General features: G+C 41.2%; 1 protein-coding gene across 1 annotated transcript in view; it reads left to right on the top strand.

Moving 5' to 3' along the window:
* Positions 1-12,953, top strand: part of LOC311003122 (glutamate receptor ionotropic, delta-1-like) — a gene marked incomplete at both ends in the record, with an annotated part of 637,202 nt that overhangs the window by 17,977 nt on the left and 606,272 nt on the right. The window contains one exon of the mRNA XM_083994807.1: positions 7,499-7,654. Within this exon, the coding sequence (XP_083850933.1) occupies positions 7,499-7,654 (156 nt within the window). The remainder of the gene's footprint in view (positions 1-7,498; positions 7,655-12,953) is intronic.

Here is a 12,953-nt window from a genome sequence, read left to right as displayed (position 1 = left end):
TTAAATTCAACACCTTATTGAAATATATTTGCACATGCATATTCAGTCCACGGATTGGTCTTTATTATTGTCTCAATCTGTGCATCCTCACGAGAAGGAGTGGAAAAAAAAGAAGAAAAAAAAAAGGCAAGAGAAATGACTCCATTTTAAAGTCCTGGCTGCATCAGATGGAAAAACCGAGTCGAGGTCGAGGAGCGAGGATGGATGGAGTGATTGGTGGCACTTAGAGTGATGAGAAGGAGGCATGTGATGGTTGGACAAGGGGAGGAGGAGGGTGTTGGGGTGGGGGGGTTAGTATACCATGAATGCACTGTTGCTTTATGATGAGAAGGTTGTACTGTAGGCTTGGAAATTGGAAAGTATTCAGGAGGATGCACAGACTTTATCGCTCCTCCTGGTCTCTATAACATGTGATCCATCTTGTTCTGGTTGGGGGGTGAGATATAGATTCAACCGTACAATAGAGCTGAATATAGTATATGGAGCTGAGTCGAGTGTGTGTGTGTGTGTGTGCAGCCCACAGCACAGGAAACAGATAAAAATTCATTATCTCTTTTCAGAAACTGCTCTGGACTCAGAATCCACAGTGAGTCTGAATCACAGAGAGATGAACGTCCTTCACCTCCTCCTCCTCCTCCTCCTCCTCCTCCACTGTGCTGAGCTGCTGCTGCAGGAATAAAAAAAGAAAGAAAGAAAGAAAGAAAGAAAAAAGATGGAGATGTGTGTAACTCAGGTGAAGTGATCCTTTTAAAGGGATAGTTCACCCAAAATTGATATTTCACTCATCATCTATACTCCCCCTCATGTGGACTAAGGGCTGGGAGAAGTTTCAGAGTCCTCCGTGGCTTCTCTGAGTTACAGGGGGTCTCGGCGTAGCAGTGCATGTCCATATAACGGTTGCAAATGGATATCAACTGTCTTCGTAACAAAAAGACACACCACAAAACATCCAAATACCTCCATGCTGCTCGTATGTAATGTCCCTCTTGTATTGAAGCCCCGAAATGCGCAATTGTCCCGAAAAAAATTAAATAAGTCTATATTTCAAGCTTGTTTTGTAGCAGAAGCTCTTCTTCTCGGTTCGTCAAATTTGGACGAACCAGGAAGAGGAGTTTAGAGAAGCTTCCGCTACAAAACAAGCTTGAAATATAGACTTATTTAATTTTTTTCGGGACAATTTCGCATTTCGGGGCTTCAATACAAGACGGACATTACATACGAGCAGCATGGAGGTATTTGGATGTTTTTTGGTGTGTCTTTTTGTTACAAAGACAGTTGGTATCCATTTGCAACCGTCATATGGACACGTTATATGGACAAATTTCAATTTTGGGTGAACTATCCCTTTAATCCACCCACTAGAGAGAGTCTGACTGAGGAGGGAGGAGACAGAGTCGTATCCCTCCACCTCCCCATGGGTCCAGACTCGACCTCCTGCCCCCTTGGCGCTCATTAAACTAATTAAACTTGTTGCAGTTTGCTTCAGGCTGCTGCTGCTGCTGCTGCTGCTGCTGCTGCTGCTGCTGCCGCCATGATGGAGACATTTAAACCTGACAGGTGTAACAAGACTCACTCTTAATTGAAAACGTCTGACTGACTGAATGCAATTTCAAAAAGCAGGATACCGCCCTTTCGAACCTTTAGCGTGCGCGCGGAGGATCACGGTGCTGAGCAGAGTTCATTTGGATACGGAGCAGAGCTGAATGAGCTCTAGCAGGCTGGCAAATTGAATTCTTAGTCGTGGGCAAGGTTTTCTTAATTGTGCATGACAAATTGAACAGAATCTGGAAAGGTTCATTCATCAAACCGTTCATCACCTTCTGCACCATATGTGTGTGTGTGTGTGTGTGTGTGTGTGTGTGTGTATTTTCAGTCCACATGCTTTTCAGATTTCCCAGTTGTACTTACAGTAAAGGGATAGTTCAACATTTTTTTGCAAATTGGCCCATTGCCATAATCCCTATAGTCATAGCAGTAGGTTTGTTACCTTTAATTGTCGGTGCAAGCTGTTTTTAGAACGGCGGAGCAGAGCCGTGAGCTGCTCAGAGCTACGCTACGGAGGCTAATGGGATTTCTTGGTTTCAAACTCATCAAATACACAATCCAACAACTCCACAACGCTCTGGTGGACAAGTTGTGAGCTGCACATTCACCACGCTATGAGATAATAACACAACGTTACCAGACAGAGTTGTTTTAGAGGGAAATACAGAGACTGATGATGAAAAACTGTCCCCAACGGAAACTCGCATTAGCAGTTTTGCATGAATTTCCCTCTAAAACAACTCTGTCTGGTAACGTTGTGTTATTATCTCATAGCGTGGTGAATGTGCAGGTCACAACTTGTCCACCAGAGCGTTGTGGAGTTGTTGGATTGTGTATTTGATGAGTTTGATGAGGGGAAACCAATTAAGAAATCCCATGAGCCTCCGTAGCGTAGCTCTGAGCAGCTCACGGCTCTGCTCCGCCGTTCTAAAAATAGCTTGCACCGAAAATTAAAGGTAACGAACCTACTGCTATGACTATAGGGATTATGGCAATGGGCCAATTTGTCAAAAATGTTGAACTATCCCTTTTAAATGCATCAGAAGAAGCCACAGAGAGCTGCTTTAATCTCCTATGTGTCTCTGCACTGATTCTCCCCTTCAGCCAGTTCAGCAGAATTAAACACATGCATCATGCAGAGCTGTGTTAACTAAAAAAATAAAATAAAATAAAAACAGCTTCGTCTGTGTCCAAACATTTTTCTCGCCACACACGCTGAGAAAACAACCCCACTACGAGGTCCATTTAGCAGCTGCTAACATAGCTTTCTGTCACATCACATGACCTTCATCAGCAGGTAGAATGTGTAGGAGAAACCACAGGATAAAAAAAAAACAAAAAAAACATGGAGGACTCACTGTTTAGCAAGTTGTTGTTTTGGATAGTTGCCATCTATCTCCTTAGGTCATAATTAGATTAAATTCAGATTTAGTTCCCCTGCTGTAAGAAGCCAGGGCTGCCAACTTTAGGTACCTGCTCCTTTTGAGGCAGAAAACCCATTTATGTTACAAGGAAGGAGATGGAAGCTCCTTTTGGCAGGTGGAAATGTACATTTTATGGGATGTATGGGTCATTTAAAGGTATTTCAACAGGTTGAAGGGACTGGGTCAGGTATAATTTGTCAAATCTAATCCTCTTGAAAGAAACCCAGTCATTTTGAGGCAGAAAAAAAAACTTTATGTTACAAGGTCTGGAAGTTTGGAATCACTTTTTGGCAAATGGAAATGTACATTTTATGGGTTGTATTTCTTTTTCAAAGATATTTAAGCTGATTAAAAAGACTGGGTGGTTATTATAGAGCACAGAGCAGGTCAAATAATGAAGATATTTGCAAAAGAGATTATTTCTTTATTTCATATATACTCCATCTTGTTCATTATATTTTAAGGATATTAGACATAAACATGGAAAACAAGATCATGTTTCTCATGCCTGAAAAAGATATAAACATAAAGTTTTGATTTAAGTGTTAGAAGAGATGTTTAGTGTGACACACACATACATTTGCTATTACTATGGTCATAAAGTTATGTGTGTGTTTCCATGTTATGACTGTTTGATCCAGATGAAAGCAGCTGTAGCTGTATATAAACGGGCAGAGAGCGCGCACGCTGCTGTGATGACGCTACGCACCGTCACCGTGCCGCCCTACTGTGCTGTGATTGGCTGACAACTGGCAGGCTTTGGAGCAGCCGTCCAATCAACACGGGGATTATCAGTTACCTGAGAGTCGGCCATTGTGCCAAGAGGACGAGCGACGGTGTTTGATTATGGCGTTTGAGTATTAGCCTATATGTTTATCAAGGACGTGCAGTCAGGGTAGGCAGGTGAGGCTGTGTCAGGAATAATTCGATTATTTAGTTAATCTAAGGTTTAATATATATCTTTTTTATTTCAGATAACTTTACCACAGGTTTAAATGTGTCAGCATCTGGTGATTTTCATAGTCGACTCAACAGAGTTTACCTTCGGCCAGGCAGCGGCTGCAGAAACCACTCGCCGTCTTGTTGTATTTCAGAGGAGAGGCACAGAGCCGCTCTGCCTCTTCTGCCCAGATGGTGTGTATGTGGCTGTTTGCGCATGCGCAGTTTGTTCCCCCATAGACTTACATGTCCGCCAGGTGAGGCAGAGGCTACGCTGCCTCATTGCGTAACTCTACTGAGTGTGAGCGGCACGTACGTTCACGTTGCTTCAGTGAATTGTAAACACACAGACGCCCCCTCGGTTTTAGCTTCCAGCAGTTTAGCGGCTAATTCAACTGCACTGGAGTGATGGATAACTGTAGCGGAGAGGCTTCATTTGAGGAATAAACGGCAGCTTTTATCTGACGGGAGACCAACGCCTGAGCTACGGTGGCTAAAAGTTAGCAGCTTTTACCTACTTTCTCTCTCCCTCTCTCCCCTTACACACACACACATACACACACACAGCCGGATGTCTGTCATATCTGTTGTAAACCTTGTAATAATAGCTTGTTGAGTACAGTTAACGTTATTGTTGCTTCGGTTTGAGTGTGGACTCATTGTTAACGGTTTGTTGTGTAGCTAATGTTAGCGGTGGTCCAATGTCACGATCCTGTTATTGATGAGTTGGGTTTTAATAACAGCTGATCTGTGTACTGTAACGTTAGATGGCGTGGATTGTGATGAGAAGATGTTGCAATGCACACATTTTAAAACTTATCTGTGCAAAGTGCAAACCATTGTGCAAAACCTGTTTGTTGTGACTTTCTTGCATGATAAGCTGATTTGCCTATCTATCTGTATCTATCTATCTATCTATCTATCTATCTATCTATCTATCTATCTATCTATCTATCTATCTATCTATCTATCTATCTATCTATCTGCGGTGAAAGTTGGCCAAGCTAACACCACGTGCTGTAAGAAGCTAACACCTGGTTTAAGAAGCTAATGTTGACTGATGAGGAGCTAATGGCTGCTTTGATTCAAAGTTGTGTTTAAGTTTCAACTTCAGTGTCTCAGCAGGAAATAAGAAGAAGAGTGTAAAACTTCTTTCAATGCTAAGTTTTATTTACACTTTAATAAATGGCCTAGATACAGTAGATACCTGACTACACCTCTAGCAGGTGAACATTGGAAGGAATCTGACACAACAATGGGAAAAATCTCCACATGTGTATTTTTAAAGAACATAGATACAAAACGGCTCTGTACCAGATTTAAATGTTTAAATATTATAAATATGTAGCTAATACTGTGCACTAATTATTCACCTCTGTGGCCTCGTTGTTCACCATTCCTACCAATTTACAATGGTGGTTAACGGTTAAACCTAATCTGTGATACTAAGTGGAAACAAACAGGATAATCTGACTTGCTAATGAGGCAGAGTGGAAGAAACGGAAGAAAAATAAGAAGAAATGTGTTGTTGTGGTCTCTGTTCTGGAAATAGCCCGAGGCTTCAGTGTGTGTGTGTGTTTGTGTGTGTTTGTGTGTTGATATGAAGAACACGTGTAATTTTCATTTGGTCTAATTTTACCTCTCTGCTGCTGCTGTGATGCAGCTCAGTTCAGCTGAATGTGCACTGATGAAAGTTGACGACTGGGTTTTTTTTGGTTTATTTTTTCTTTAAGCATAATGATTACGTTGCCATGGAAATCTTTGTCATGATTACTGGTTTTTGTAGCACGATGCACTGACAGAATCCTGCAGTTCTGGGTTCCCTCATTAAATCACACCACCTTATGCTACCTACCTCCCCTACAGATTCTGTATCTGCACGTTTTGCCAGCGTGTTGTTAAAGTGTCAGTCGAAGTGTAGTCGTTTCCACGGCGGCTGATTGTTAATTCCTCCACGTCTGCATGAGTGAACCACTTAATTAGCGACCTGCACGTAACATGAAACAAGACACACATGTGGTGTTTCTGTAACTGAGCCTCAGAGGGAAGATTTCTGCTTTTAAACATAATTCTGCTCTATAATTGGGTTTGGAGACTATAATGGGCTTGATTTATTCAGTTATAACGGAAAAAGTGTGTGACATGTTGTTCTTCTCTTTGCATTTCTTAGTTAATCTTGTTCAGAGTTGGAATAAAGCGCTTTGTTGTGATGTCGGCTCAGTTTAGAAGAGTTTAATCACGCGCTGCATTTTATGTCAAAGTGATGTAGGTGAACGTTCAGTGTAATATTCAGGCAGTGCTCCAGTTTCTGTCTGTCTTTCTTTTTTGATTCAGGTCTGGACTCTGTGGTCACATTGGACCACATTTCTTCCTTGAAGATGATGTTTCCCCACTCTCCTTCCAGTTTTTAATAATGTGTTGGACAGTTCATAACCCATTTTTAGTCTCAGTCATCTCTTTAGATGTTTTATTTGCTTGATGCCAATAATTTGACTCTTCTGAAACAGATCAACATCTTCTTCCAACATGGTTGTTTAAGAAATGAGACTGCATTAGTTAGGGTTAAATAGGTTGTTGCCAGCTGAAACATACTCATCCATGCAGTAATTATCCAATGGGAGGCTCTGACCTACAGTATTAGCTTAGCTGAATCCAAGTGGTGACTTTTTTTTGGACGGGCAGTGTAGAAACTGACGAACATTAAGAGAGTACAGTACAACAGACAAAAAAACAAGGGAAAGAAAAGACAAGACAATCTGACAGACAAAATGATATCATTTTTATGATGAATGATGCATTTTATTGTCTTATTGTTGTTGATTGTGTGTCTTTCTTTTGTATCTTCATTGATGCTTTTAACCACATGGAGGTTTGCATTTGAATTTTGTTTTGGTATGAATGACAATAAAGGAATTCAATTCAATAAAAAAATAAAAATAAAAAATCTCATTTTAGGGGAGGGAAGAGTGGCCACTGATGAAAACTGGAATCATTAGGACCGTGTGATGTGTCTTCACACAATCCAGTGTCTTATATTTTCAAGTTTGAGAAAATAAAGAACATCCGGTAACACTTTACCTGAATAGGTGTTCATAAGATGGACATAACACTGTCATAACCATGACATAACAGCTGTCATAGACATCAATGAATACTTATGACAGCTGTGGTTAAGTGTCATTCGGTAAGTTATGTCACTTTTGATGCAAAGTTGACATTGTTTGAGATGTTTTTGTTCTGACAACTTGACATAAAGACAATTTAAACTGTCATAGCAGACCTAATGGACAAACTTTAAAAATTATGTCAAGTTCTCATAACAAGGTAATGTCAACTTTGCATCAAAAGTGACATAACTTACTGAATGACACTTAACGACAGCTGTCATAAGTATTCATTGATGGTTATGACAGCTGTTATGTCAATCTTATGAAAACCTATTCAAGTAAAGTGTTACCGGATGTTCTTGATCTGATGTGTAAATCCTTAAAGAAAACCACGAGTGCTCATCTGTCTAATAATAATAATAATAATAATAATAATGATGATGTTAATGTGTCTAATGTCTCCACCTGTCTCTACCTGTCCAGGTGCGATATTCGAGGAGAACGCCGTGCGGGACGATGAGGTGTTCCAGCTCGCCGTGTCCGACCTCAGTCTGAGTGACGACATCCTGCAGAGCGAGAAGATCACACACTCCATCAAACTCATCGAGCCCAACAACCCCTTCCAGGCGGTGCAGGAAGGTAAGGACGCCATGGTTACAGCGCTCTAGGTGTGTGTGTGTGTGAGTTCTTGTACATGCTACGTTGTGAGGACTGGAACGAGTTTTTAACCAACAGACTGAGGAAATTTTTGGGAAGTGAGGACATTTTGGCAGGTCCTCACTTTTTCCAAGGGCTGTTTGAGGGTTAAGACTTGGGTTACGATGTTAGGTTATAATTAGGTTTAAATTAGGTTTAGAGTAATGGTTAAGTTTAGGCATTTGTTTTGGATGGTTAGGGTTAGGGTAAGGGGCTAGGGAATACATTATGTCAATGAGTGTCCTCATAAAATAGATTTACAAGGATGTGTGTGTGTGTGTGTGTGCTGCTCTGTGGGTTTCCCTCTGGGCTGATGACCCAGGTATCAACCCGCTAAACGCTGGTTAACGTCACCGTGGCGACGGTGGCGATGGCGGTGGCGTTGGGCCGCTGTGTTTCCTGTCCCAGAGGAACTGTGTTGGTCTTTGATGCTGCAGCACAGAGATATCTATCTATCTATCTATCTATCTATCTATCTATCTATCTATCTATCTATCTATCTATCTATCTATCTATCTATCTATCTATCTATCCATCCATCCATCCATCCATCCATCCATCCATCCATCCATCCATCCATCCATCCATCCATCCATCCATCCATCCATCCATCCATCCATCCATCCCTCTTTCTTTCTATCTATCCATCCATTCATCCATCCCTCTTTCTTTCTTTCTATCCATCCCTCTCTCTATCTGTCCATCCATCTTTCTTTCTTCTTTCTTTCTTTCTTTCTTTCTTTCTTTCTTTCTTTCTTTCTTTCTTTCTTTCTTTCTTTCTTTCTATCCATCCATCCCTCTTTCTTTCTTTCTTACTTTCTTTCTATCTATCCCATTCTCTATCTGTCCATCCATCCCTCTTTCTTTCTATTTATCCAATTCTCTATCTATCCATCCATCCATCCCTCTTTCTTTTTTTTCTTTCTATCATCCATCCGTCTTTCTTTCTATCGATCCCATTCTCTATCTATCCATCCATCCCTCTTTCTTTCTATATATCCCGTTGTCTATCTATCCATCTATCCCTCTTTCTGTCTATCTATCCCTCTCTCTATCTGTGCATCCATCCATCCCTCTTTCTTTCTATCTATCCCATTCTCTATCTGTGCATCCATCCATCCCTCTTTCTTTCTATCTATCCCATTCTCTATCTGTGCATCCATCCATCCCTCTTTCTGTCCATCTATCCCTCTCTCTATCTGTGCATCCATCCCTCTTTCTTTCTATCCATCCCTCTCTCTGTCTTTCTATCTATCCCGTTCTCTCTCCATCCATCCATCCCTCTTTCTATCCATCCCTCCCTCTCTTCATCTGTCCATCCATCCCTCTTTCTATCTACCCATCCCTCTCTCTCTCCATCCCTCCCTCCCTCTCTGGTCCCTGGTTTTCCCGCTGTGGAAGTCGGGCGGCAGCACTGAGCCGGAGCTGCTGCTGTAGTTTTCCAGATAATTGCGGCGTCCGGAGCGGCTGGAACTGGCTGTTCCTATTGGCTGTGAGAGGAGCTCAGGATCAGAGCGGAGTGTTTCTGCTCAGAGTGTTTACTGAGTGTTTACGTTGAGAGAAGCAGCAGCGACGATGCTGATGATGCTGATGATGGTTATGAGGATGAAGATGGTGATGATTGCGCTGAATGCTGCTGATAAAACTTGATTTTTTGTTTTGCTCCAAAATAATGAAGATTGATGATGTGACGATAATGAAAATTACTGATGCTGTAGTGATGCTGATGAGCGTTAAAAGATGATTGTGAGAGGATGATGATGAGGATGATGAAGAAGAAGAGGATCCCCGTGGTGACGGTGGAGACGATGATGATGAAGACAATGTTGATAATGAGAATAATGGAAGCGTGTTATTATTATTAACGTGTGTTATGATGATGATGATGAAGTTGTGTTTGTGATGGTGGATGATAATTATGATGATGGTGATTGTGGTGATGATGGAGACGATGGTGTTGTCATAACAACTGTTGCTGCTGCTAAAGATGATGATGATGATGATGATAATGATGATGCAATCATTTCTGCTGGAAAACAAGAATATGGGAAAGATAACAAGCTGCTGAAGAGTAATCAAGAGCTCCGGAGATAAAACAACTTTTTATTTTTCAACTTTTAAACTTTAATAACAGGGTTCCTACGTAAGTATGGAAAGTATGGAAAAGTATGGAATTTGATTTTATACATTTCCAGGTCTTTCAAAGTATGGAAAATGGAAACTATTGTATGGAAATATATTTATTTTATTTATCTTATCTTGGTTTGGTCTTATCTTAAGTTATTTTGGTTAATTATTTTGTATGCGCTATTGTATCTAGCTACGATACGCTCCTGGAAATTATTTGGTTGCATAATGGCATACACATTCAGAATAATGAAAACAAATGATAAATTGCATGCTTTTTTAAATATATATTATGCACTTAAATATCACAAATGATTCGATTTTTTTTTGCCAAGAAGTCTGGAAATTAGGGTCTGGAAAAAGTATGGAATTTGGACATTTCAAATGTGTAGGAACCCTGTAATAATAACATTTAACAACACAGCGATGACACACGTGCACTGGTGTGATGTGGTTTGTTCATTTTCTCTCATGTGGTCACTCAGAGAAACATACAGTAAGTATTTATTCTGACTCACAGAGATGTTGTGGAGTAAAGTCTGAGTAAACCACTTTGACTTTGAACGACAACGTACTGTAGACGTGACATTTGTGTGGACGATTAGATGAGTCACTGACGTCGTGTTATAATGCTGTTTATTCCACATTTCAGTCATGTGATTAACTCCAAGCTTCATAATGTAGCATATATTCTCTTCAAACACTGAATATCACAGAGTTTTCAGTCTTTAAAGTCTTTAACTTGTATTAGAGACCTGTTGAATCCGTCAACCTGTCCCTCTGTCCTCTCATGTGGACACTAAATACTAATAATGTGCTGTTTTTTTATTTCCTCATGTTCATGTTTGTGTTTTAATATAATCAGTTGAAGTAAAATTCACTGTAAAACATTCAGGAGCAGACACACACACACACACACACACTGACATCATTAATAAGAGATTATGGATACACACACACACACACACACACACACACACACACACACACACACACACACACACACACACACACACACACACACACACACACACACACACACACACACACACACACACACACACACACACACACACACACACACACACACACACACACACACACACACACACACACACACACACACACACACACACAGACAGCAGCAGATGTCATTAACATTAATGGAGGTATTTGTGTTCCTTGCACTTTAATTACGATGACGTGCAGATGAATATGGATGTGTGTGTTTGCATCACTGCTGCTCTTTAAAAGGTCGTGGAGTCGGGTCGAATGTGACTCACGCACACACACACACACACAAACACAAACACACACACACCTGCTTATTGTCTGACTCTGATCCATGTTAACTCGTCACCTGATTTCATTTCCTGTAGTTGCTGTTTCTGTGACTCGACTCCGTCATGGAAAACACACACATGCACACAAAGACACACACACACACACACACACACACACACACACACACACACACACACACACACACACACACACACACACACACACACACACACACACACACACACACACTGACACCTGCCACCACAGTGTGAAAGGTTCTGGGGTTTTTGTGAAGCTTAATTGGACAAAATACTGTTAATGCAGCTGAGAGTGTGAAGAACTCCCTCTGTACTTCCTGTTAGAGGTGAGAAGACTCAGCTTAACACCTTCTCTCTCCTAATCTCTGTCTTCCTGTACAGGGATTTCAGTCAGACTCATCTTGTATGTGATTAGTTCAGACCTGGACTACATGTATATGGATATTTTTTTAAGCAGATATTTTCGTCCTTGTTTAAAAAAACAACTTCTGTCCACACCACAGAAACATCTCTGTCCATACGAAGAGGCAAAACTGAAAACGATCTCCTCTGAAGCCTACAATGCCATGCCCGGCCGATAGGTGGCGATGAGCAAAATGTAAAATACCTTTTACGTAGCAGTGGAGTGCAGTTGATGCAACAACGTTACATTCATGTGTATAGCTGAGATGAAACCTGAAAGTGCAAAGCACACATAGATAACCCGGTACCATGGATGTATTATAATAATAGATCCATGCCCGGTAGCCTACATGTCGGCCATTGTTGTGGCGAACGGCTTGTCGCTAGGCGCTTGACGTCATGGCGTCAACACCAGCTCTGTTCAACCAAAGATATTCAATATGTGGAAAGATCCTCCATGAGCGGCTGCTCCAATGATAGAAATGGTTTCACTTCCTGTCTCTCTAAATGGGCGTGGCCAACCGTCAGTTTCAATTCCTGTTTCTCTAAATGGGCGTGGCCAACCGTCAGTTTCACTTCCTGTCTCTCTAAATGGGCGTGGCCAACCGTCAGTTTCAATTCCTGTTTCTCTAAATGGGCGTGGCCAACCGTCAGTTTCACTTCCTGTCTCTCTAAATGGGCGTGGCCAACCGTCAGTTTCAATTCCTGTTTCTCTAAATGGGCGTGGCCAACCGTCAGTTTCACTTCCTGTCTCTCTAAGTGGGCGTGGCCAACAGTCACCACCTCGTCTGTGAACGTGTGTGTGGATTTATACAATCTGTAGGTAGATGAAAGTGAGATATTTATATTTTCTTATGATAACATTAAATATTTACACTACTAACAGTCATATTTAGCATGACGAAAATAATTTAAATCATTTTCACGGGAGTTCGCGGCCGTTGGTTTGTTTGACGTTGCCATGGAGATCTGTGGCCAAATCTGGTGAGAGTGTGTCGTAGAGCCAGAGACAGGTCTGGAACAAAGTGGATTTTCTCCTGATGTGTCCGTCTGAAAGTTGCCATTTTTGTGTCAAACTGTTCAGAAGAGATGTGGCTTGTGAAAAATGAGTCCAAAATTTACTTCAGTGACTGTGGGGAGAAAGGACAGACCATAATCTGTGTTCACGTCTTTTTATTTCTCACTTTTTATCTGTTTAAAAATATCAGTTGGTAGAACACCCGCCCCAACTCTGCCTCCCGATTTCCTGTCTCTCTCAACTATCCTATCAAAATAAAGGCATGAAAAAGCCAAAAAATATACTTAAAAAATATAATCTCCGTTTATGTGGGTGAAACCTCCGTGTTTGTGTGGTTGAGACGCCCAATGGACAGAAAAATGTGCGTTTAGGA

Source organism: Trachurus trachurus, assembly GCF_905171665.1.
Source record: "Trachurus trachurus genome assembly, chromosome: 19".
NCBI lineage: Eukaryota > Metazoa > Chordata > Actinopteri > Carangiformes > Carangidae > Trachurus > Trachurus trachurus.
The sequence above is the reverse complement of the archived record's forward strand: the minus strand, read 5'-3'. Positions and strand labels throughout refer to the sequence as shown.